The sequence below is a fragment of the Rhinoderma darwinii genome, chromosome 1 (genome assembly GCF_050947455.1).
Source record: "Rhinoderma darwinii isolate aRhiDar2 chromosome 1, aRhiDar2.hap1, whole genome shotgun sequence".
NCBI classification, from domain to species: Eukaryota; Metazoa; Chordata; class Amphibia; order Anura; family Rhinodermatidae; genus Rhinoderma; species Rhinoderma darwinii.
This window is the reverse complement of record NC_134687.1, coordinates 646006193-646030583: the sequence shown is the minus strand read 5'-3', so window position 1 is coordinate 646030583 and position 24391 is coordinate 646006193. Positions and strand designations below refer to the sequence as shown.

General features: G+C 41.8%; 2 protein-coding genes across 2 annotated transcripts in view; one reads left to right on the top strand and one right to left on the bottom strand.

The window, feature by feature from the left end:
• Positions 1-24391, top strand: part of LOC142657638 (uncharacterized) — a 209056-nt gene that overhangs the window by 57423 nt on the left and 127242 nt on the right. The gene's annotated exons all lie outside the window — the stretch shown is intronic.
• LOC142661911 (uncharacterized) overlaps positions 9110-24391 on the bottom strand; it is a 30153-nt gene continuing 14871 nt past the window's right edge. Inside the window, exon 6 of the mRNA XM_075839661.1 lies at positions 9110-10588. Within this exon, the coding sequence (XP_075695776.1) occupies positions 9192-10588 (1397 nt within the window). The 3' untranslated portion in view covers positions 9110-9191. The remainder of the gene's footprint in view (positions 10589-24391) is intronic.

The window sequence follows — 24391 nt, the reverse complement described above, 5'->3', positions numbered from 1 at the left end:
CGTCCCTGTGCCTACTTCTCCAGGAAGTTCTCCTCCACTGAGAGAAACTATGACGTTGGCAACCGCGAACTCTTAGCCATTAAATGGGCATTTGAAGAGTGGCGCCACTTCCTGGAGGGGGCTAGGCACCAGGTAACGGTCCTTACTGACCACAAGAATCTGGTTTTCCTAGAATCTGCCCGGAGGCTAAACCCGACACAAGCTCGATGGGCGTTGTTTTTTACGAGATTTTACTTTGTGGTTACCTATAGGGCTGGGTCAAAAAATATTAAGGCTGATGCTCTGTCGCATAGCTTCATAGCCAGCCCTCCTCCTGAGGAGGATCCCGCTTGTATTTTGCCCCCAGGTATAATCATATCCTCTGTGGATTCAGACTTAGTCTCCGAAATTGCGTCTGATCAAGGTTCTGCTCCCGAGAACCTTCCTGAGAACAAGCTGTTTGTTCCCGTGCAATTCCGGCTAAGGTTGCTCAGGGAGAATCATGACTCCGCACTATCTGGCCATCCAGGCATTCTGGGTACCAAGCACCTAATTTCTAGAATCTATTGGTGGCCTGGGTTGCCTAAAGACGTTAAGGCCTACGTCGCCGCTTGTGAAATTTGTGCTAGGTCCAAGACTCCCAGGTCCTGACCTGCGGGCTTACTATGTTCTTTGCCCATTCCCCAGAGACCTTGGACCCATATCTCCATGGATTTTATCACCGATCTGCCTCCATCCCAAGGCAAGTCGGTGGTGTGGGTTGTAGTAGACCGTTTCAGTAAGATGTGCCACTTTGTACCCCTCAAGAAACTACCCAATGCCAAGACGATAGCTACCTTGTTTGTCAAACACATCCTGCGTCTCCATGGGGTTCCGGTCAATATTGTTTCTGACAGAGGGGTACAATTTGTTTCATTGTTTTGGAGAGCTTTCTGTAAGAAGCTGGAGATTGATCTGTCCTTTTCCTCGGCCTTCCATCCTGAAACTAATGGCCAAACTGAGAGGACTAATCAGTCTCTAGAACAATATTTAAGGTGTTTTATCTCAGACTGTCAAAATGATTGGGTCTCCTTCATTCCCCTCGCCAAATTTTCCCTTAATAACCGGGTCAGTAACTTGTCGGGGGTCTCCCCCTTCTTCTGTAATTTTGGGTTTAATCCACGGTTCTCATCCGTTTCACCTGGTGGTTCCAACAATCCCGAGGTGGATGTCGTTCATCGGGGAACTGTGCACAGTCTGGGCCCAGGTTCAGAAGAACCTTGAGGAGTCCCAGAGCATGCAAAAGACTCAGGCAGATAAAAGACGTTCAACTAACCCCCTGTTTGTGGTTGGAGATCTGGTGTGGCTGTCTTCTAAAAATGTGCGCCTTGTTGTTCCGTCCAAGAAATTTGCTCAATGATATATAGGGCCATACAAAATCATTGAGGTCCTCAACCCTGTCTCCTTCCGGCTGGATTACCCCGTCTTTTCAGATAAACATGTTCCATGCCTCCCTCTTGAAAAGCTGCTCCCCGTCCTTGGCTACATCGAGGAAACCTCCGGTCCCTGTTCTTACTCCGGATGGGGTAGAATTCGAGGTAGCCAAGATTGTGGACAGCAGGATGTTCACGCCAGTATATTGCTCAGGAAGTTCCATCTTCGGTTCCCCAACAAGCCAGGTCCACCTAGGAAGGGTCCAGTGGCCCCTCATAAAAGGGGGGGTACTGTAAAGGGTTTGCCAGACACAAGTTCTGTGTCGATGCCCGGGATTAATTAGCCTTCATCAGCTCCAAGGTCTGCTAGAGTGATGCGATCTGTTACCACTCAGGCTGAGGAGAGGGAGAACCTATCACAGCCTGGCCTGACGGTTCTAGCTCCCGCCCTTGGTCTATTTATACCTTCACTTGCAGCATGTTCCTTGCCTGTGATTGTCTGGTTTCCTGGCTCTGCGATTCCTGCTATTTACCTGATTGACCGCTGTTACTTATTGACCCTGGCTTGACTGACTATTCTCCTGCTCTGATTTTGCTACTACGTACTCTCCTGGTTTGACTCGGCTCGTTCACCACTGCCTGTTGCTCACGGTGTTTCCATGGGCAACTGCCCCTACTTCCCCTTGCTTCTGTGTGCCCTTGTCTTGTGTTGTCTGTCTTGCACATATTGAGCGTAGGGACCGTCACCCAGTTGTACGCTGTCACTTAGGACGGGCCGTGCAAGTAGGCAGGGACTGAGTTGCGGGTAGATTAGGGCTCACCTGTCCGTCTCCCTACCCCGATTCATTACATCAAGATAGTAAAAAAAGATAGTAAAAAAAGAGGACATGAATCGCAAGATGACACGCGAAACCGATTACCTCAGCAAATGAACAGCTAGAATGCCAAAGGTCTGCAATGCTGTAATTGCTGCAAATGGAGCATTCTTTGATGAAAGCAAAGTTTGAAGGAGAAAATTATTATTTCAAATAAAAATCATTATTTCTAACCTTGTCAATGTCTTGACTATACTTTCTAGTCATTTTGCAACTCATTTGATAAATATAAGTGTGAGTTTTCATGGAAAACACAAAATTGTCTGGGCAACTCCAAACTTTTGAACGGTAGTGTGTATATATATATATATATATATATATATATATATATTATGTATAGCAATAGCGGTTTATTTTTTGTTAGCAGTAGTGCAGATGTATGTATATATACATATATATACAGTCCAGCAATGGATAAATACAGCACTCCAAAATAACAGGAAATCAGGCCATGTGCTCGTCTCCAGGGGATGAATCAATTCCCCTATTTTATGGATAGAAGACAGCGTAGAAAGCAGTGACGGCACCAGGACTTCAAGGCAGATGCAAGCAAAGTGGATTTATTCACCTCAAAAAAAACACAGCAACGTTTCGGTTCAACAGGAACCTTTCTCAAGCCATTTGATGGCTTGAGAAAGGTTCCTGTTGAACCGAAACGTTGCTGTGTTTTTTTTGAGGTGAATAAATCCACTTTGCTTGCATCTGCCTTGAAGTCCTGGTGCCGTCACTGCTTTCTACGCTGTCTTCTATATACACACACATATATATATATATATATATATATATACACACATACATACACATACATATATATATATATACCAGTTAGTTTGTGTGTTTATAAAAAAAAAAGTTTGTTTAGTTAGTGTTAGTGACGTTATAGCGAGGACGTTTTTTAGTGCTGAGGAGGCATACGCCATGCTATAGTCTGAGTCTGTGATACCGCATCAGAGATGGCTTCAGAGTTGGAACCTGTTTTAGGTAGTGACGATGATAGCGTCACTTCAGGTTCATCTTCAGGGGACGTTGTGCCTGACACATTTGAAACTGCAGAACATGGAAGCGCAGGGCCTAGTAGCGCTGTAGCATGGGACAGCCTGGTCCCTACAGTTCAGGCTCTTGTATGGGCACCTGCTTCATCTTTTGGGCCTAGAATCCACGGATTTACTGCCACTCCTGGCATAACTCTGTACCATACAAATTTTGACCAAATGGATTACTTCCATTTATTTATTACTGACGACATTCTAAATATGATTGTCCACGAAACTAATTTATATGCCGCTCAGTATATGAGGCAGAAACTTTCACCCACCCATGCCAGAGATTGGACACCCACAAAAAAAAAAATGTTAGGGCTCACCCTAAATATGGGTATTGTCAAAAAGCCCTCCATTAGGTCTTACTGGTCAACAAGACCCGCCCAAGCCATCCCAGTGTATTCTGCAGTAAAGCCCAAGTCTCGTTATGAGACAATAATGAGGTTCCTCCACTTCAATGACAAAGCACAGGCCCCCTCAAGTACCGATGCAAACCGTTATCGGTTGTTCAAAATAAGACCGCTAATAAATTCCCTCAATAATTTATTCCTGCAACTTTACACCCCTGAGCAGAATGTAAGCGTGGACGAATCCCTCCTCAACTTCCATGGAAGACTTAGCTTTCGCCAATATCTACCTTCCAAAAGGGCAAGATATGGCGTTGAGCTTTACAAATTGTGTGAAAGCGGGTCAGGATATACCACCGCCTTCAGGATTTATGAAGGGCGGGACCGCACAATAAATATACCTGGATGCCCCCCTGATCTTTCCACCAACAATAAGATCGTGTGGGAGATAATGCAGCCTCTGCTTCACAAGGGGTACCACCTGTACTGCGATAATTTTTATTCGAGTGTGCCCCTGTTTAGGCATTTGCATGCTGCAAGGACTGGAGCATGTGGTACCATGCGCAAAAACCGAATTGGTTTTCCGCAGCAATTAGTGGGGAAGCGCATGGTAAAGGGGGACTCCTGTGCTTATGCATCTGAGGAATTGCTGGCGGTCAAGTACAGGGATCGCAATGATGTGAATGTGCTAAGCACGATTCATACCGCAGGAACAGTGGCAGTGAGGGAAAGAGGGGCAACATAGGACAAGCTCAAACCAGCGAGCGTTTCCTAATATAACATGTACATGGGGGGGGGGGGGGGGATTTAAGTGACCAGGTTTTACAGCCCTATTTAGTAAAACGCAAAACAAAAACCTGGTACAAAAAAAGTGGCCATTTATCTGTTACAGGTGGCAAACCACAATTCATTTGTGCTCTATAAAAAAAACAGAGGCAGAGACACATATCTGGATTTCCAGGAGAAGATTATCGAAGGCCTGATATTTGATGTTCAGGACAGACATTTCATCACTCACATTTCCCCCAACTAGAAGCAACCCCCAGAAAAAGTGCAGCGTCTGCAGAAAAGACGGGCACCGCAAAGATTCCCGATATTTCTGTCCCTCACAACCAGGCGTGTGCATTGACCCGTTTTAAAAAATACCACACTGTTCTGAATGATTATATTTTAGTTAATTAGTTGAAAATATATTTGCACTACATTACATTTTTATTTTCCCCCGATTTTACTCCAAGGGTGAGGGAGGGAATGGGTGGGGGGGTGGAGGTCATGTTTGCATATTTTCTAAAGTTCATCTGCTGGAGAGCTCCATTTGCATAAACCTGCAATTTCTTATTTTAGAAAACCCCAAAAAATTAATTCCCATTATACCCCTAGATGAATATTTTGGGATCTCTGGTTCAAGAGCAGATATTTTGAAAGTGTTATAGAAACTCTGTTGAGTTTTGTTAAATCAGCTACGAAAAAAGGCGATTTGTGAAATAAGCTTCTTCTATCGTCCGTCCTCCTACAGCTCTATGTGATAAATAAGGCACACATATTTGGTATCCCCATGCACAGGAGAAGTGGCAGAATGTGAAAGGAGATCAATTTTGTCAGTGGTCTATACTGTGAGTGAAAAATGCTAGCATAAACTGACGCATTTGCTAAAAAATTGCTAAATTTATTTTGTTCCATCTTATTCAAGGAACTTTCAGAAGAAAACTGGACTTTGTAAAAATATGATAAACCCCTTACAGAACAATTTGTGGGGTCTACTTGTGTGAATGAAGTCATTTATGGGGTGTTTATAATGTTTCAACAGCATTATGCCCCCCAAAAAACAGTATGCTGCTATAAAATCAAATGCAGAATTCCTGGACCGAAAAGGCCCAAAAGCCTCCTTTTATGCCAAGCCCTGGCACATGCCCGTGAATAAAGCACACATATTTGGGAAAGGAGCTGAATTTTGTCCGTGGTCTATACCATGTGCGAATAATGCTATCATAAACGGACGCAATTGCTAAATTCTTGCATTTTTTCCAATTTTGCCCACTTTAGAGAAAAAAATTAAAAAGATGTATACTTACAAATGCCACTAAACAAAGCCGTATCTATCCTTAAAAAAAAGAGTGTCAAATTCAAAGATGAACTTTATTCACCTGCAGAGTTATAGTCATCTAAAGAAGCGCATAGCAAAATTGTGACATTTGCTCTGGTCATTTAGCTGTAAAACAGCCTAGTCCTTAACAGGTTAACCTTTATTAACCGCTCCATGAATATTTACTCATAAAGACTCCACACTGTCACAGTCTCCCCCAATGTCTTCATTCAGGACTGGTCTTTTACAAACAGACAAACCCCTCCACTTTTTTTTTTTTATATTTTCTATCCTTTCTGAATATGATGTAGCCCTCCACATGTTACCCAGTCATGGCTTCATCCAGCCAGGTTTCTGTTCTTCCCACTACATCATAATCTATGTTGGTCATTAGAATCTCCAATTCGTCCATTTTACTTGCAAGATGTCTTGCACTCGGCAGCATACATTTGATCTTACGGACACCTTTATTATTCTTAGGTCCATATTTATTCCTATTCATCTCCCTACTCAGCTTCTAACTGAAGCCCCCACTAAATCCCCATTAACCCCTGCTGTATCCCCCTCCCTATGTACTCTATCTAACCCCGCTTGAGTATCCCCACCCTCCCTCCCCCCAGATCCCAGTTTATAAGCTCCTCCAGCCATCTAACCATTCTTTGCCCAGCACAGCTGCACCCTCCCCATTTAGATGCAGCCCGTCCCTACCATAGAGCCTGTAGCTGACAGACAATTCAGCCCAGTTCTCCATGAACCCAAACCCTTCCTGCACCAATTTCTAAGCCACTTACTTAACTCCCCAATCTCTGTCTTTCTAGTGACGCTCGTGGCACTGGTAGGATTTCTGAAAACACTACCTTGGAGGTCCTGGACTTTAGCTTCTTTCCTAGTTCCCTAAAATTATTTTTAAGGACCTTCCATTTCCCACGGACTTTGTTATTGGTATCGATGTGTACCATAACAGCAGGGTCTTCCCCAGCCCCACCCAGCAATAGGTCTATTCGATCGCCAAATTTGCTGAATCCGATCACCCGGCAAACAACACACTGTTCGGCGTTCACGGTCTCAGTGACAGATTACCCTAACCGTTCGCTGAATAATAGAATCCCCTACCGCCAGCATGTCTGACCTTTGCAGCACTCCTACTCCCATCCTTCATGCAGTCATTGTACTGGTTGCTAGGAGCAACACTCTGCTGTGTTGATGCTGGCCCTGGACTTGCATCCCTAATGTCAACCAAACTGTCATATTTACTAGGTTGTGCCAGTTTAGGACTAGCCTCCCTAGCACTTTTCACACTACCCCTTCTTCTGTTACCCAGCTGCTAATCTGAGGATCCTGAGCTTGACCCCCTCCAACCAGCTCCATCTCAGTGGCCCCAGCCAGTGCTTGCTCAGTCAGCTTTAAACTCCTCTCCAGGTTTACAAAGCTCCTAAGTGCTGCAAGTTGAACATTTTGATCCAATACCTGGGCTTCCAAATACACAACACGCCTGCATCTAGTGCAAAGATATTCACACCTTGTAGCATTGTCCATGGAGAACAATTTTAAATGGGATTAACAGTATAGTAGCACAAATAATTAACTTATTTTTATACAGAACACACAACAATGCACACAGAAAATTGACCAAACTATAATTTCCTATATCCTTTTATTAAACTATGGCCTTGTGCTTCGCTGTGCACTTATCTGCAAAATAGCACTTTACTAGTGGATTCTACGAGGATGAGCCGCCCAGGTCCTGATGCAGTTTATGAGTCTCAAACCATAACATTTCCTCCACTGTGATCTCAGTAATTTACAGGTTTCTTTCTGGTGAAACACGTCTATAATTTGTCAAACATGTCTTCTGGTACTGGAGACAAATAACTTATTGATCCTTCTTTCCATTTAGACTGTTCCAGAAGTGAGGTATTCACAAGCAAACTATAGTCTTGCTCTGATGTATTATCTGGATAACTAAGGTTGTGTTTTGGCACACCCCATGTAGTTTTCATTTTTGCAGCATTTTTGGAATGGTAGACATCAAGAGTAGCAAAATCAGCATGTAGATTTTCAAAGAAATTCTGGTATTCTCAGAAACTTCTCTCAGCATCTTCTGTTCTGCTCTCAGGCTGATCTTACTGAGACAGACTGGCCTGGACCAATTGGCAGTTGTCTGAAATCTCCACATGTAGATGGTTTTCGGGACAGTGGAATGACATCTGTTAGGCCATCTTCCCTTTCCTGGAACAGACATCCATAAACTTTCTGAAGGCCTCAGAGCGCCCTGGGTCTCGGCCTGGTGAGACCACACATTTCAACAACAAGAAAGGGTAAACCAAAAATAAGACACGTTCATCCTAGTTCCTCTCTACGTCTGGAATTACACATGTAGTTTTTTTTTTTTAGCCAAATCCAAGCGTGTATTAAAAAGAATTGAGAAACATAAACGAAGGACTTATACTTTTCTTTCTGGCTGGATCCACTTCTGGCTTTGAGGTGAAGTTTTTCATGCGCTTTTTTGAGATAAACGGCATGTGTGATTCCAATTCGCATATATCAGTTTTGTTCCAGAAATGTCTGCGGCTGTCCTATTCATCCGAATAGTAATCTCAGAATCAATGTGGATGCTGCAGGAACAACCACACTCAGATGTATGGAACTATTTAGTTTAAAAAATTTATGCTACAAATCTGCCGCAAGTGAATCTACCCTGAGGGTAAGAAAAGACGGAACAGCATACACAACCATACCCACATTGTGACGAATTGACACACGATTTAGCCGGTAAATATTGTGGTATTACCAGAAACATTGTGTGGCCATTCACCACCAAATGGGGGCGTGATTTTGGGCACCGACCTTGATTCTAATTCAGTGATAAATACACTTATGACATTTCCTTTCATGTAAATAAATCTGGGAATACTTAATTTATTCAACTGCAAAGTTACTTGCAGTTTTAGTGTTTCTTTTCTTCAATTCCATAACCTTAATTTTTTATACTGTTTTAATGAAATTAAAATATAAAAATGTCCATATATGTAAAAACAAAACGTTTACATTGTCCTTACGGTCACTCTGGATTTTCCTGCAGTGTGGTGGAATTTATGAATACAGTAATACACAGCGAGTTTCATGGTGACAGTTTCTCTGGTTTGTAAGTGTACCAGGCTCTTCTTTTCTTCCTTATATCCACAATACTTTTCCTTTATAGATCCCGGTCACAGTTGGCCTCAGGTAAATATAATTTGGGTGTTTGGCAGATCCAGGCTAATTCCACCCAAAAAATAAACAAACACTCTTATTGGCTTTTTAATGTCAGTGAATGATCTGATGTGTGTAAAATCTTTTATTTGCTCTTCTAGCATTCCCACATTCTAAATGAGAATACGGTTTCTACTATGTGAATTCTCTTAGGAGTTCCAAAATGTAAATTTCTTTGTAAAACGTCTTCCACATATAGAACATCAAAATGTTTTTTCCCCTGTATGGTTTCTCTGATGAGCTCTAAGTTTGCCTTTAGTAGTAAAACATTTCCCACATTCTGAACACGAATATAATTTCTCTCCTGTGTGACTTCTCTTATGTACAATAAGACTTGATTTATGTCTAAAACATTTACCACAATCTGAACATGAAAATGGCTTGTCTCCTGTGTGACTTCTCTCATGTATAACAAGACTTGAATTAACTGTAAAACATTTACCACATTCCGAACATGAATATGGCTTCTCTCCTGTGTGAATTCTCTCATGTATAACAAGACTTGAATTAACTGTAAAACATTTACCACATTCGGAACATGAATACGGCTTCTCTCCTGTGTGAATTCTCTTATGTTTAGCAAGACTTGATTTAACTGTAAAACATTTACCACATTCTGAACATGAATATGGCTTCTCTCCTGTGTGAATTCTCTCATGTTTAACAAGATGTGATTGAACTGTAAAACATTTCCGACATTCTGAACATGAATATGGCTTCTCTCCTGTGTGAATTCTCTTATGGATAACAAGACTTGATTTTTCTGTAAAACATTTTCCACATTCTGAACATGAATATGGCTTCTCTCCTGTGTGAATTCTCTTATGGATAACAAGACTTGATTTTTCTGTAAAACATTTTCCACATTCTGAACATGAATATGGCTTCTCTCCTGTGTGAATTCTCTTATGGATAACAAGACTTGATTTTTCTGTAAAACATTTCTCACATAATGAACAAGAATACGGCTTCTTTCCTGTGTGAATTCTCTCATGTGAAACAAGATGTGATTTTTGCGTAAAACATTTCCCGCATTCTGAACAAGAATACGGCTTCTCTCCTGTGTGACTTCTCTCATGTTGAACAAGATAGGATTTTTCTTTAAAACATTTCCCACATTCCAAACATGAATATGGCTTCTCTCCTGTGTGAATTCTCTCATGTTTAACAAGACTTGATTTAACTGTAAAACATTTACCACATTCGGAACATGAATATGGCTTCTCTCCTGTGTGAATTCTCTCATGTTTAACAAGACTTGACTTTTCTGTAAAACTTTTCTCACATAATGAACATGAATACGGCTTCTCTCCTGTATGAATTGTTTTCTTTGTAAAAAGACCTGAGATTTGTGTGAACCGTTTACCACATTGAAACCTTTTACCCCATTTCTGAGCTGTACTAGTGGTAGCAATCTGTGATTGGTCAGAAGACTCCTCAGGATTAGTGAAATTATATGATAGGTCTTTACTGTGAAGTCCTGGATGTACATTGAGTGTAATGAGGTTTTCGCCTGAAGAGTACTGGATAATATCTTCATCTTCTACTTTATAAATTTGCAATAAGGTGAAGTTTCCCTCAGAGTTCTTACTGGGATTTTCTGTTAGGATTAAAATATTTGTTTTGTGATTTTGTTTCAAAATAGGAAAGTTGACAAATTTATAACATTCATATTTGGCTGGAAACACACATACAGTGTTTTGAGTCAAAGTCAGAAGAGGATCAAGCAGGAAGAAGTTTAAGCCATGCCTTTTGAATCCACTCCTGGCTTCAGCTCAAAAACTGCGTGTGATTCCAGCCTTATAACGCTTTGTATAACACTTTAAAATAATCCATGACAGTCCACGATTCTGGTCTACATTCAGTTCCCCACTTTTAATTTATTCCAAAAAGCTTGACTTATTAAAATAATTTTTTATGAAAAGCAGAACTATGTCTGGCAATGAAGCCTGTTCTCTGACAACACATTTGGCCCTTTAAATACTAATAAGACATATAACATCTTAACTTAATAATAGTGCAGACAGTCTAATATTGGCCACAGTCTACATTTAACAAGATAATTTGTCATGAGACAAAGCACACATCTCAGGCCGAATTCACAGACATGACAATGAGGTATGTATATCCTAATGGCTGAACAGTCACTGGCTCTCAATTTTATAGAACATCTTTGGGATGCAGTGGATGACAGAGTGAAGTTAATAATCAAAATTTGTAATGAAGGTTTCCAGAACTTTGTTATATCATTCCACTAAGAATTCGGGCTGTTCTAAGGGGAAAGAGGATCCTATCAAAGTACTGATAATGTGAACCTAATGAAATGAAGTGGCCACATTCAAGCTTTAGTCATATGACAATTTAATAGCAAATTGTTGTTCTATTTCTCTGCCAACCTATTTTTATTTGGTCTTGTTTTCCTCAGAACATATAGGGCTTCGATATTGTGTAATAAAATAAGTGATATATTTAACTGATGGAGTGGGAGAGTCTGAGAGGAGAAAATTCAGCTGGATGTTTTAAAACTTTCTTGCAGAGAGGTGTTGACCACCAGGAAATTTATAATCTATGGGCAGACAGCAACTGGTTAAAATAGGAGCTTCCTAATGATCATGGATGTTTTTTTTAATCCAATATAAAAAAAAAATCTTTAAACCCACTTTGAAAACTTCTTAACCCCTTAAGGACGCAGCCTAGTTTGGGCCTTAAGGCTCAGAGCCCATTTTTCAAATCTGACATATTTCACTTTATGTGGTAATAACGTCGGAATGCTTAAACCTATCCAAGCGATTCTGAGATTGTTTTCTCGTGACACTTTGGGCTTCATGTTCGTGGTAAAATTTGGTCGATATATTCAGTCTTTATTTGTGAAAAATTGCAAAATTTAGAGAAAATTTACAAAAAATTGCATTTTTCAGAATTTAAATGCATCTGCTTGAAAAACAGACGGTTATACCACCCAAAATAGTTACTAGTTCACATTTCCCATATGTCTACTTTACATTGGCATCGTTTTTTGAACATTATTTTATTTTTCTTGGACGTTACAAGGTTTAGAACATAAACAGCAATTTCTCATATTCTTAAGAAAATTTCAAAAGCCTTTTTTTGAAGGTGCCAGTACAGTTCTGAAGTGGATTTGAGGGGCCTATTAATTAGAAACCCCCATAAAACACCCCATTTTAAAAACTAGACCCCTCAAAGTATTCAAAACAGCATATAGAAAGTTTTTTAACCCTTCAGGCATTTCACAGGAATTAAAGCAAAGTGGAAATGAAATTTGCAAATTTCATTTTTTCTGCTGAATTTCAATTTTATTCAATTTTTTTTTAGTAACACAGAAGGTTTTACCAGAGAAATACTACTAAATATGTATTGTCCAGATTCTGCAGTTTTTAGAAATGTCCCACATGTGCCTCTAGTGCGCTCGTGGACTAAAACACAAGCCCTAGAAGCAAAGAAGCACCTAGTGCATTTTGAGGCCTCTTTTTTATTAGAATATATTTTAGGCAGCATGCCAGGTTTGAAGAGGTGTTGAGGTATCAAAACAATGGAAACCCACCAGAAGTGGCCCCATTTTGGAAATTACACCCCTCAAGGAATTCATTTATGGTTTTTGTTATCATTTTGACCGCACCGTTTTTTCACAGCACCTATTTGAATTGGGCTGTGAAATGAAAAAAATTATATTTTTTCCAATAAGATGTCATTTTTGATCAAAATTTCTTATTTTCACAGGGAACAACATACCCCATTTTGTTGCCCAATTTGTCCTTAGTGCGGCAATACCCCATTTGTGGTGATAAACTGCCGTTTGGGCCCATGGGAGGGCTCAGACGGAAAGGAGCGCTATGTGTTTGTTGGAGTCCAGATTTTGCTGGATTGGTTTTCGGGTGCCATGTCGCATTTGCAGAGCCCCAGAGGTATCAAAGCAATGGAAACCCACCAGAAGTGACCCCATTTTGGAAACTACACCCCTCAAGGAATTCATTTATGGTTTTTGTTATCATTTTGACCGCACAGTTTTTTCACAGCACCTATTTGAATTGGGCTGTGAAATGAAAAAAATTATATTTTTTCCAATAAGATGTCATTTTTGATCAAAATTTCTTATTTTCACAAGGAACAACATACCCCATTTTGTTGCCCAATTTGTCCTTAGTGCGGCAATACCCCATTTGTGGTGATAAACTGCCGTTTGGGCCCATGGGAGGGCTCAGAAGAAAAGGACCACCATTTGGCCTACTGGAGCTTTTCTGGTGCTAAGTCATGTATGCAGAAGCCCCTGAGGTACCAGTACAGTTGAAACCCCCGAGAAGTGACCCCATTTTAAAAACTACACCCCTTAAGACATTCATCTAGAGGTGTAGTGAGCATTTTGACCCCACAGGTACTGTGTAAAAGATAATGCGCAGCAGATGGTGCAGTGTGAGATTTGCAATTTAATATATATATATGCCATTTCAGTGTCCAATATAGTGTGCCCAACATGCGCCACCGGAGATATACACCCCTTAAATTGTAATGTGGGTTCTCCTGGGTACGGCAATACCCTACATGTGGCTGTTATCAGCTGCCTGGGCATACGGCAGGGCTCAGAAGGGAAAGATGAGGGGGGTAAGCTGTGCGGAGTGCATCAGGGTAAATTAAAAATCAAGGGATGTATGATACATTTTAAAACAATCTTTTATACAGAGCCCTGGTTTTTCGGGACACGTGTCACATTGGTATATTGTGTTCTTCCTTATCCCCCTCTTATAGCAGACTCTGCACCTCTTTTGACTCTTTCCCTTTCCACCGGTTTGGGGAACTTCTCCTGGAAAGTGTTGCCCTGGTACGATGCGTGTGGCCTCGCTTCCAGAAGTACTGGGTGCCCCCCCTTCCTGGTCCCTAAAGATTAGATCTTCAAATTCCAGGAAAGTTCCCCTCTGGCCTGCACATCGACGTAGCACGTACGCATTGTACAAAGCCATCTGTATGATGTGCCCGGCCAGCTTCTTATACCACACCGCATGGCGCTGTAGGGCTTCAGGACTTGATTTGACAAGTCCATCCCTCCCATGTACCTATTGTAGTCCAGGATGCAGTCTGGTTTGGGGGTGGCCTTTCCTTCATATATCCTAAATCTGTAGGTATACCCTCATGCACTCTCGCACAGCTTATACATCTTCACGCCATACCTTGCCCTCTTACCCGGCAGGTACTGGCGGAATTGAACCCTCCCTTTAAAATGTACCAGGGACTAATCAATAGAAAAACACTTCTCGGGGGTGTATGCTTGGGAAAACCGGGCACTGAAACGGTCTAATAGGGGTCTCCGTTTATACAAACGGTCAAAACTGGGGTAATCTCGGGGTGGGCACGGCTCATTATCAGTATAATGTAAGAAGCGAAGTATTGCCTCATTTATTTATTTTTTTAGGTTCCAGTTCATTTCTGAAGTTGCTGTGAGGGGCCCATATATTAGAAACCCCTATCAAACACCCCATTTTAGAAACTAGACCCCTCAAAGTATTCACAACAGCATATAGAAAGTTTATGAACCCTTTAGGTGTTTCACAGAAATTTAGAGCAAAGTAGAGGTGAAATTTACTCTTTTTATACCATTTTTTTTATAACACAAAAGGATTTATCTGAGAAACGCAACTCAATACTTATTGCCCAGATTCTGCAGTTTAGAGAAATATCCCACATGTGGCCCTAGTGCGGTAATTGACTGAAGCACCGGCCTCCGAAGCAAAGGAGCACCTAGCGGATTTTGAGCCCTCTTTTTTATTAGGCACCATGTCCGGTTTGAAGAGGTCTTGTGGTGCCAAAACATTGGAAACCCCCCAAAAGTGACCCCAATTTGGAAACTAGACCCCTTGAGGAATCCATTGTAGTTTTCTTGGGGTGCATGCGGCTTTTTGATCAGTTTTTATTCCATTTTTAGGTGGCGTGGTGACTAATAAACAGAAATTCTACTATTGTTTTTGTATACTTTTTTTTTTTACAGCGTTCACCGTGCGCTATAAATGACACATTCAATTTATTCTGCGGGGCGATACGATCACGTCGATACCAGATGTTTATAGTTTTTTTTTATGTCTTATGGCGTTTGCACAATAAAATACGTTTTGTAAACAATCATTCACTTTTTGTGTTACCTTATTCTAAGAGCCATAACGTTTTTATTTTTCAATCAATAAAGCCGTGCGAGGTCTTATTTTTTGCGTAACGAACTGTAGTTTCAATCAGTACCATTTTTAGGTACATGCGACTTTTTGATCTCTTTTTATTCCATTTTTTGGGAGGTGAAGTGACCAAACAATTGTGATTGTGGTACGGTTTATTAATATTTTTTTTTACGGCGTTCACCGTGCGGGATAAATAACAAAATAATTTTGTAGTTCAGCCCGTTACGGACGCGGCGATACCAATTATGTATAGTTTATTTGTTTGTTTATATATTTTTATTAATAATAAATGACTGATAAGGGAAAAAGGGGGATTTTTACTTTTATTACTTTTAAAACTTTTATTTTCTTATTTTTACACATCTTTTTTTAACTTTTTTTTAACTTTATTACTTTGTCCCACTAGGGGACTTGGGGGCAGGAGGCTCTGATCGCTATTCTAATACACTGCACTACATGCGTAGTGCAGTGTATTAGAGCTGTCAGCTACTCACTGACAGCAAGCATAGTGGGTCCTGACGTTGTCAGGACCCACTAGGCTTCCGTCTATGGCATAGCCGGACGCCATTGTTTGGTGTCCGGTTGCCATAGTCACCATCGCCGGCCGCTATCGTGTAGCAGGCCGGCGATGGCGGATTAACCCCTAAGAAGCCGCGATCGCTATTGAACGCGGCTTCTGAGGGGTTAATCGGCGGGGGAGCTCCGCGATCGGTCCCGGCACATCGAGCAGTGATAGTCTGCTGTCGGAAACAGCAGCTATCACAGCTCATGAACGCGCCCCGCGCGAACGGCGCCGTGTTTACTCCGTGACCTACTATTAGGTCACTGAGCGCGAACGCTACAGTTAGCATGACCTATTAGGTCATGGAGCGTTAAGGGGTTAAAGACCCTTAAAAGGTAGGTGTCATGATTTTTTTTTTTAATTATTATTATCAGATTACTTTTAATATGATATTAACATAAATGTTATTTGTGTTCTCATGTTCTACTTTTTACTGTGTTTTTACTTCTCTATGTGGCTGCCATTTTTTTTCCATCTCTGTATGTGTCGATTAACGACACATACAGGAGATGCTATACGTCACATACAACCCCATAGAGAATGCAAATGGGAGCCGTTCCATTCTCAGAAGCATGCGCCGCTCCCACACAGGTCAAAATGAAGCTCGTACGTAGAGAGAAATCCGCCGCCATTTTCATGTGGACCGGAAGCCGCTGCCGTACAGTAAGATGACGACTTCCGGCCGCGGCTTCCGGCCATATGTTCAACGAAGCGAAGGCGCAAGAAAGAGGAGCGTAGACCAGCGGAGGCGGCGACAGCAGCAGGTAATTTATGCTCGTGTATGATGTGTGTATTATGTGCGTGTATCATGTGTGTATTATGTGCGTTTATGTTCATGTAATACTGTCTGTTGAGCCCTGTATCTAATCCTCCTAGCACTGTGAAGTCGCTCAGAAAATGGCGGCACACAGTGTAGGAGGTTTGAAGACATTCAAACCCCTCCTTCTCCTGGCACTAGCCAGAAGAAAGGAGGGGGGATTGTGTGAGGACACCAGAGGAGAGTGTATCCACCCCAAATTTGCAGCATAAATCAATGAGGTTGCTTTACCACAGTGACCATGCTGCAATTTTTGGAACTGCTCCCTCTAGTGGCCAGCACATGGAAATGTTATAAATTAGAATCTAATTTAGATTTCCTGACTTGTGAAAAAAATAAAACAGAGTAATCACTTAAATACTAATTGTTTAACTGAAAAAAAAAAAATAATAATTTCTAGCAACATATTCCCTTTAAAGCATACCTAATTTTTAGACTACTTATCTGAATAATCTGTTAAATGTGTGTGTATAGGAGAAATAACACAATTCTAGCCATTACATGACTTGTATTTGCCATTCTTTTAGCAGTTTTCCCTCTGCAGGCTCTGTCTTTAATTCTCAGTTTTTCCTGAGGTAGTGGGTGGAGCCTAACTGCTATCATGTCTTCTTTACACTGCACATACAAAAGAAGAGAACCACCCTGGTCCACTATCTCCCTGTAGCACACCCTTAGTAGCTGCAGCAGCATGGAGCACATCATACAGAAGTAAGGAGCAGTGTAGCAGAAAATCCAGCACTGGGGTGACATAACTCTTACCAGCAGCCTATGTATCCTCTCTGCTTCTGCTCCCCTCTTGAAAAGACTTCTATTGGCAACAGCATCTGTGTCTTTCTGCTCCTGCTCCCTCCTCCTCCCCTACCGTTTCCATAAAATTCTATAAGCAGCAGCATCCCTGTGTCTCTCACCCAGTGGCACTAACTTAACATATAAATTCAGCGGTTTTATCCATGAAAATTTTAACAGTAAGTATATTACAAATTTGATATATATCAGGAAGACTATCAGATTACCATAAATTAGTGTCCATTTAAAGAAGACATATTCTAAAAGGGCTATTTAGTGTACCGTAAATTATAGCAGAGATCTGATTACTTGATATTTATGCCCAAGTTTGTACTACGGAAATATCCTGAAGATAACATGTTCCCTTGTGACTTGTGTACAGAGTTGTCATGGGAACCTTGTGTGTTTTCTAATAGCTCCTTAATTCTTGTCCCAGACTCATTAAATCTAGAATTATAATGAGGATCTTTCTTCTAAGCTGTTATTATTAGAAGATTTGTAATGGAAGAACCAAATAAATGACAAAGTACAAAGGCAATCACGAAAATGTATGAGTTTTTTCATTTCGATTGACCACTAAAATGATGTTCAACCGGTTGAGGACTGCCCACGGTCTATATATGGTGCAGGTTTAAGCTACCTGCCTGAGCGATTGAGCAGCTAAATGTCACTTGCCCGGCTGTCAGAGATTGCCGGGGACCATGGAAAGACGACAAAAGTGTTTTTTACCACTTGTCTTCTCTGTACTCATGTACACAACGCTCTATAAACGCTGCTGCCTCTGTTGATCCCGGTGGTCATGTGACTGTTCACATGATTGCTGAGATGCTGGTAGAAAGGCCCTGTTCCCACTGAGTTTTTTTACGAGTTTTTTGGGGCAGAAACCGCGCCAAAAAACTCCTCAAAAACCGCCCGAAAATGCCTCGCATTGATTTCAATGGGAGGCAGACGAGTTTTTTTACCACGAGTAAAAAAAACTTGTCGCGGTAAAAAGAAGCAACATGACCCATCTTGAGGCGGTTTCCGCCTCCAAAACCCCATTTCAATGAGTCAGAAAGAGGGAAAAAAAACCTAGACGAGTGTTTTGACGAGTTTTTGTCAAACCACTGTGCAAAAACCTACTGGAGCAGTTTTTGCAGGAGGAATTTTCCTCCTGCAAAAAACTCAGTGTGAACACAGCCAAGAGGCTGCTGCTGCTTCTAACTAGACCCAGAACAGCCCTATCAGTGACAAACAGGGCTGATCTCCCCTGCTGTAAAGCGCCAATTACAGAGGAAAAGTATAGTGTAAAATAAATAAAATAAAAAGTTTCCCAAATATCTTTTCTGATGGAAAGGTCATAAAAATAAAAAAGTTAAAAAACAAACAAAAATAAAGGAAGTAAAAATTACACATAAACCCCTACCTTAACGCATTGTCAAGTACATGTACGTAAAAAGCTTTAAAGGGAAGTATGGCGTGTGCTCAGGGGCTGAGCACTCTCCATACTCAGCGGTATCGACCGTGTAATACAGCCGACACCTTACTGCAACGAGCGGAATAAAAGATCACTTTGATTCCAGTTGTTTAAAACCTTAGATGCCGCGGTCAAAAGCCATTACATAGTTAGTACGGTTGAAAAAATGATGTCACATATCACTTTGCTCAATCAAGCAAGCAATTTTTTTTCCAATAATATATTCGGCAGAAACTGCTCAGAAGGGAAGGAGCACAGATCTTGATGGATTGGTTTCTGGGCACCAAGTTGCATTTGCAAAACACCTGTGGGACCAAAACAGTGGAAACACCCCAAAAGTGATGCTGGCGTCTTCTGGGAGGGAGATACGGGCCAGCGCTCACCAGACCATGGCTGCGGCCGTCGAGGAGTGAGTAATCCCAACAGTCCGCGGCCATGAACGTTACAGTGAGAAGTACATCAGTGTATACGTGAGCTGTGAGGAGTACACCAGGGTATAAGTTAGCTGTGCGGAGTACATCAGAGTATACGTAAGCTGTGCAGAGTACATCAGGGTATACGTAAGCTGTGCAGAGTACATCAGGGTATACGTAAGCTGTGCAGAGTACATCAGGGTATAATACAGTGGTATAATAATGGGGTAAATAGTACAATTATTCATAGATGTGTGTTACACTGTGAAGCAATCCTTTATGAACAGGACAGTGTCGCACTGATAAATGGTGTCCTTTCTTATCCCCTTTCGGTCCACACTCTGCACCTTTGCAGTTTGGGGAATTTTGCTGGGAAAGTGTTGTCTTGGTATAATACGGACGCCCTCGCTTCCAGCAGACATGTTTAGACCCTCCTCTTCCGGATTCCCAAATATTAGAGCCCTAATAATCACCTCCTGAAACGGAAGGAAAATTCCACTGGATCTGTTCATCTGCATATTTTTTCATCATCAACTAATGGGAGCCGTAACTTTTTTATTATTTCATACACGTAGTGGTTTGAGGGCTTTTTATTAATACCATTTTGGGGTATATGCAGTGGCGGATTATCATATGGGCAGTGAGGGCGGCCGTCCGGGCCCCGATGCTGGCCACCCAAACCGCAGTCTTATAAAACTATGCAGCGCACTCGCGCTGCTAACTGCCGCTGTGGAGATGGGGAGCAGGGAATTTAGGGCGGACTTGGCCGAGATAGTGCTAGCTAGCAGACGTTAAGCACGTCTAATAATGTTTAGGACATGCCTCTCAGACACAGCATGCGCCGCAAAGCGGAACAGGAGGGCGATCCCGTCACAAAACTGGAAGAGAAGAGCAGGGGGGTCACCGGCTGTGAGGTTAGTGGTACTGGTTGCCGGTTTACCCTCCAGCCCCAACTAACATTAAAGTCATTGGTCGACACTATGTGGGGGATTATGCAGTAAGGGGAGGTCTAACCATCTAACTGACTGCAGCTGGCTGTATGAGGGGATAATAATTCCCCCCATAGTGCCCTCTGCAGTCAGATGCTCAACCCCCACCCCCTTGCAGTATAATAACTACTGAGGACTCCATGGGGGGATTATTCCTAGAGCCCCTTGTCTGCAGTCAGATGGTTGCAGTATAATTCCCCCCCCCCCATAGAGCCCTCAGTAGTTATATTGCAAAGGGAGGTCAGATTCTCTGGATGACTGCGGAGAGCTGTGTGGGTGGGGGAAGGCTGTACACCTTTGAAAACTTTTTTTTTTTTTTATAAAAATGTGTGTTTGGTGCAACTTTTCTAATTACATTTTATTAAAAATAATTTTTACTTTTTGAGATACAGCTGCTTTGTATCCATCAGGTCAGCTGGACTGACGGGATCAGTGACACGTGTCCTGCGCTAATTTGTAATCTTAGATGTGATTGACACGCAGGATCCACCTGTAATCTAAGACACGCAGGCCTGTGTCCCTGATCCCGTCAGTCCCGCTGACCAGACGGATACAGGATACAAAATCAGCTGTATCTAAAAAAGTAAAAATATTTTTTTATAAAATCAAACACACACACACACACACACACACACACACACACACACACACACTCACACACTAGAATATAACGTTTTTAAGTGTGTATATAGCCTTTACGTTATGGGCCTATTTTTTTCTAATTATTTGAATATGTTCCCTAATGTAATTATTCATGTTTTTATTTTTGTGGGGGCAGCCATCTTTATTAGCATCTGTTTATGTGTCTCTGCACGACACATATACAGGTGATATACGCAGTCGCGGATCATCATTAGGGCTGTTCACCCAAACTGCACATAACCGCACGGGCCCAATCATGTCTGGTGGCGTCGCTAGCACCGTGGTGGGCCCCCGGTGCTAGCAAAAGCCACATTCACTTGTATCTGCGTCCTCAGGACATAGATACAAATGAATACTATAGGCTGAAGGCCACGTTAGGGCTGCAGCCTATAAGGCGCTGGGAAGAATCCCTGCGCAGGCCGTCTTGAAGACGTCACTGCATAACACTGGTGTGCACATGCGTCCTGCCCGGAGGATGTGTTTCCCTCCGTCCGTCGCGGGAACGGGCCAAAGTAAGTACAATATTTTATTTTTGGGGGGGGGGGGATGCTGTGTAGCACTACATACAGGGGAGGAGCGATGTGTGGCAGTATATACAAGGGGGGGAAAGCTCTGCGTGGCACTATATACAAGGGGGAGCGCTGTGTGACACTATATATACACACACAAGAGGGAGTGCTGTGTGGCACTATATACAAAAGGGAGTGCTGTGTGGAACTATATACAAGAGGGAGCGCACAAGGGGGGGGTAAGTGGCACTATATACCAGGAGGGGGGGTGTGGTGCCATCTACAGAGGCTGTGTGTATGTGGTGCTTTACTTCACAGTGTTTCATACTATTTTATTCAGGGGCACAGTGTGCGGTCCCATAATTTTATCTTCGTTTATAGGTGTGGAAATGTTGGAAAAGTGAGGAGTCGAAGAAATCTGAGTGGCAAACTCCATAAATGGGTTGTGGCCGGGAGAAGTCATCATGAAGTCTGGATCGGATGGAGAAGAAAAGAGGAAAAAAAACTACTAGAATCTGAGTAGTCGTCACCTGTGAGTCACTAGATTTATGGAGAATCGGTCACCTCTCCTAACATGTTTATGTGAAATACAAGGATTTCCTATAAAAGACTTTGTGTGGTCCAGGACTCATAGATAAATGCATGTTACCATTCCGCTTGTCAGGTGGATGTGTCCCTGCACAGTGTGATACGGTCAGTAATAGTTGGAGACAGTCAGTATGTAGGGACATAGCCCTGTGACAAGGGCATCGTGCAACACCCATTTGTTAATGCTCGCACAAAAAGGTGGTATTAAAAATAGATACGGTGCGGTAGTGTGGCGGTGGAAAAGGGGGGCCCAAGTTTGGGTAACAGCCTAGGGCCTATGGTCTACTTAATCCGCCCCGGAGTACATGCAACTTTTTAAACACTTTTTACTCCATTTTTTTTTAAGCGAACCTATCAAAAAACAGCATTTTTTTTAAAAATATGGCATTCACTGTTCTGTATAAATTACATGTTAACTTTATCCTGCGGGTTATTTCTATTTTATTTTGTTGATTGAGCAGAGTAAAGGCTTATTTTTGTGGGGCGAGCTGTAGTTTTTATTGGCACATACAAATTTTTTAGCACGAAGGTGACCAAAAAAATAGCAATTCTGGCGGGTTAATTGTTTTGTTTTTTTTAGTGTTCACCATGCGATTTATATAATGTTATATTGTAATACGTCAGACTTTTACAGATGCGGCGATACCAATTTAGTTTTTTTACAATACTTTAGAGGAAAGGTGGGAAAAGGGTTTTTGTTTATTTTTTGTACACCACTAAAGAATTGAACTATTTTTTAACACTATTCATTAGTCCCTGCAGCGGATTTGAACCAGCGATCGTAAGACATACTAGTGTATTGAATTAATGTCATTCTTAACCGCTTCCCGACCGCCCACAGAAAATTCACGTTGGCACTTGCTGGGCTCTGTGCAGCGCCAACGTGAATCACGGTGGGTGTTAAAAGCACGATCCGGGTGTCTCTGAGTAGCGCTGACACCCGGATTGCGCTGTTATCCCCTGCCTCTGGTCCCGGAGACATGATCGGGACCTAATTGGTTCAGGTCCCGGTCATGTGATTGTGGGACAGGGAAAGTTTGTTGTAGCAACGAAGTGGAAAGTTTGTTGTTATAACAAATTTTCCCGGGGACCGATTGCGGGTGCTGCCGTCGGTTATAAGACAAAACCGGAGGCCATGCAACAGCCCCCGGATCTGCCATGCACGGCAGTCTATGAGAACCAGAAGGAGGCCGGTCCTCATAAGCTTCCTGTCAGTGTGACTCTCAGGGCGGATTCAGACGAACGTGTCTTGCGTCCGCGCGGTTTTCGCGCGGACCTAGAGAAGTCTATGGGGCAGTGCAGACAGTATGTGAGTTTTGCGCAGCGTTAGTGCTCTGCGTAGAACTCGCGACATGTTCTATGCGTCTGCGTTTTTCGCGCATCAGGCACCCATTGAAGTCAATGGGTGCGTGAAAATCACGCATGCCCCACGGAAGCACTTCCGTGGGACAAGCGTTATTCGCGCAATAACAGTAAAAGAATGAATGTAAACAGAAAAGCACCACGTGCTTTTCTGTTTACAAACATCCAAACTGAGTGTCATAAAGATGGCGGCTGCGCGAAAAGAACGCAGCTGCGCATCCATATGAACAGGGCACAAGGAGCTGTCAAGTGCCTTTTGTGCACGCAAAACGCTGCGGTTTTTGCGTGCGCAAAAATGGCCCGTTCATCTGAATCAGCCCTCAGCATCACACTGACAGTTTATAATACGTTACACTACCTAGGTAGTGTAATGTGTTATAGCAGCGATCAGTGCTGCAGGTCTTCAAGTAAAACAAGTAAAGAGTAAAAAAATTAAAAATAAATAATAAAGTAATAAAAATGTTTTATAAAAGTGTAAAAACAAGATAAGTTACAAAAACAAAAAATACTTTTTTTCCTATAAAGAGACTTTTATTATAGGGAAAAATTGAAAATGTTAAAAAAAAGTACACATATTTGGTATCACCGTGTTCATAAATGACCCAAACTATAAAACTATAATATTTTTCCCGCACGGTGAACAAACACAAAAAAAAATAATTTAAAAAAATCACTATTTTTTTGGCATCAACCCTCCCAACATATAGAATAAAAAGTGATCAAAAAGTTGCAAGTACCCTAAAATAATACCAATAAAAACTACAACCCGTCCCACAAAAAAACAAGCCCTTACACAGCATTTTTGACTAAAAAATAAAAAAAGTTATCGCTCTCAGAATATGGTGACACAAAAAATAAATAATTTTATCGAAAAGTGATTTTATTGCGCAAACGCCACAAAACATAAAAAAACTATATACATATGGTATCAGCGTAATCGTATCAACACGCAGAATAAATTAAAATGTCATTTATAGCGCACGGTGAACACTGTGTTAAAAAGAAAAAAAAAAAAAAAAAAGACATAAAACATTGTCAGAATTTATGTTTTTTTTGTCACTTTGCTTGCCAAAATAATCTAATAAAAAAAGTGATTAACCCCT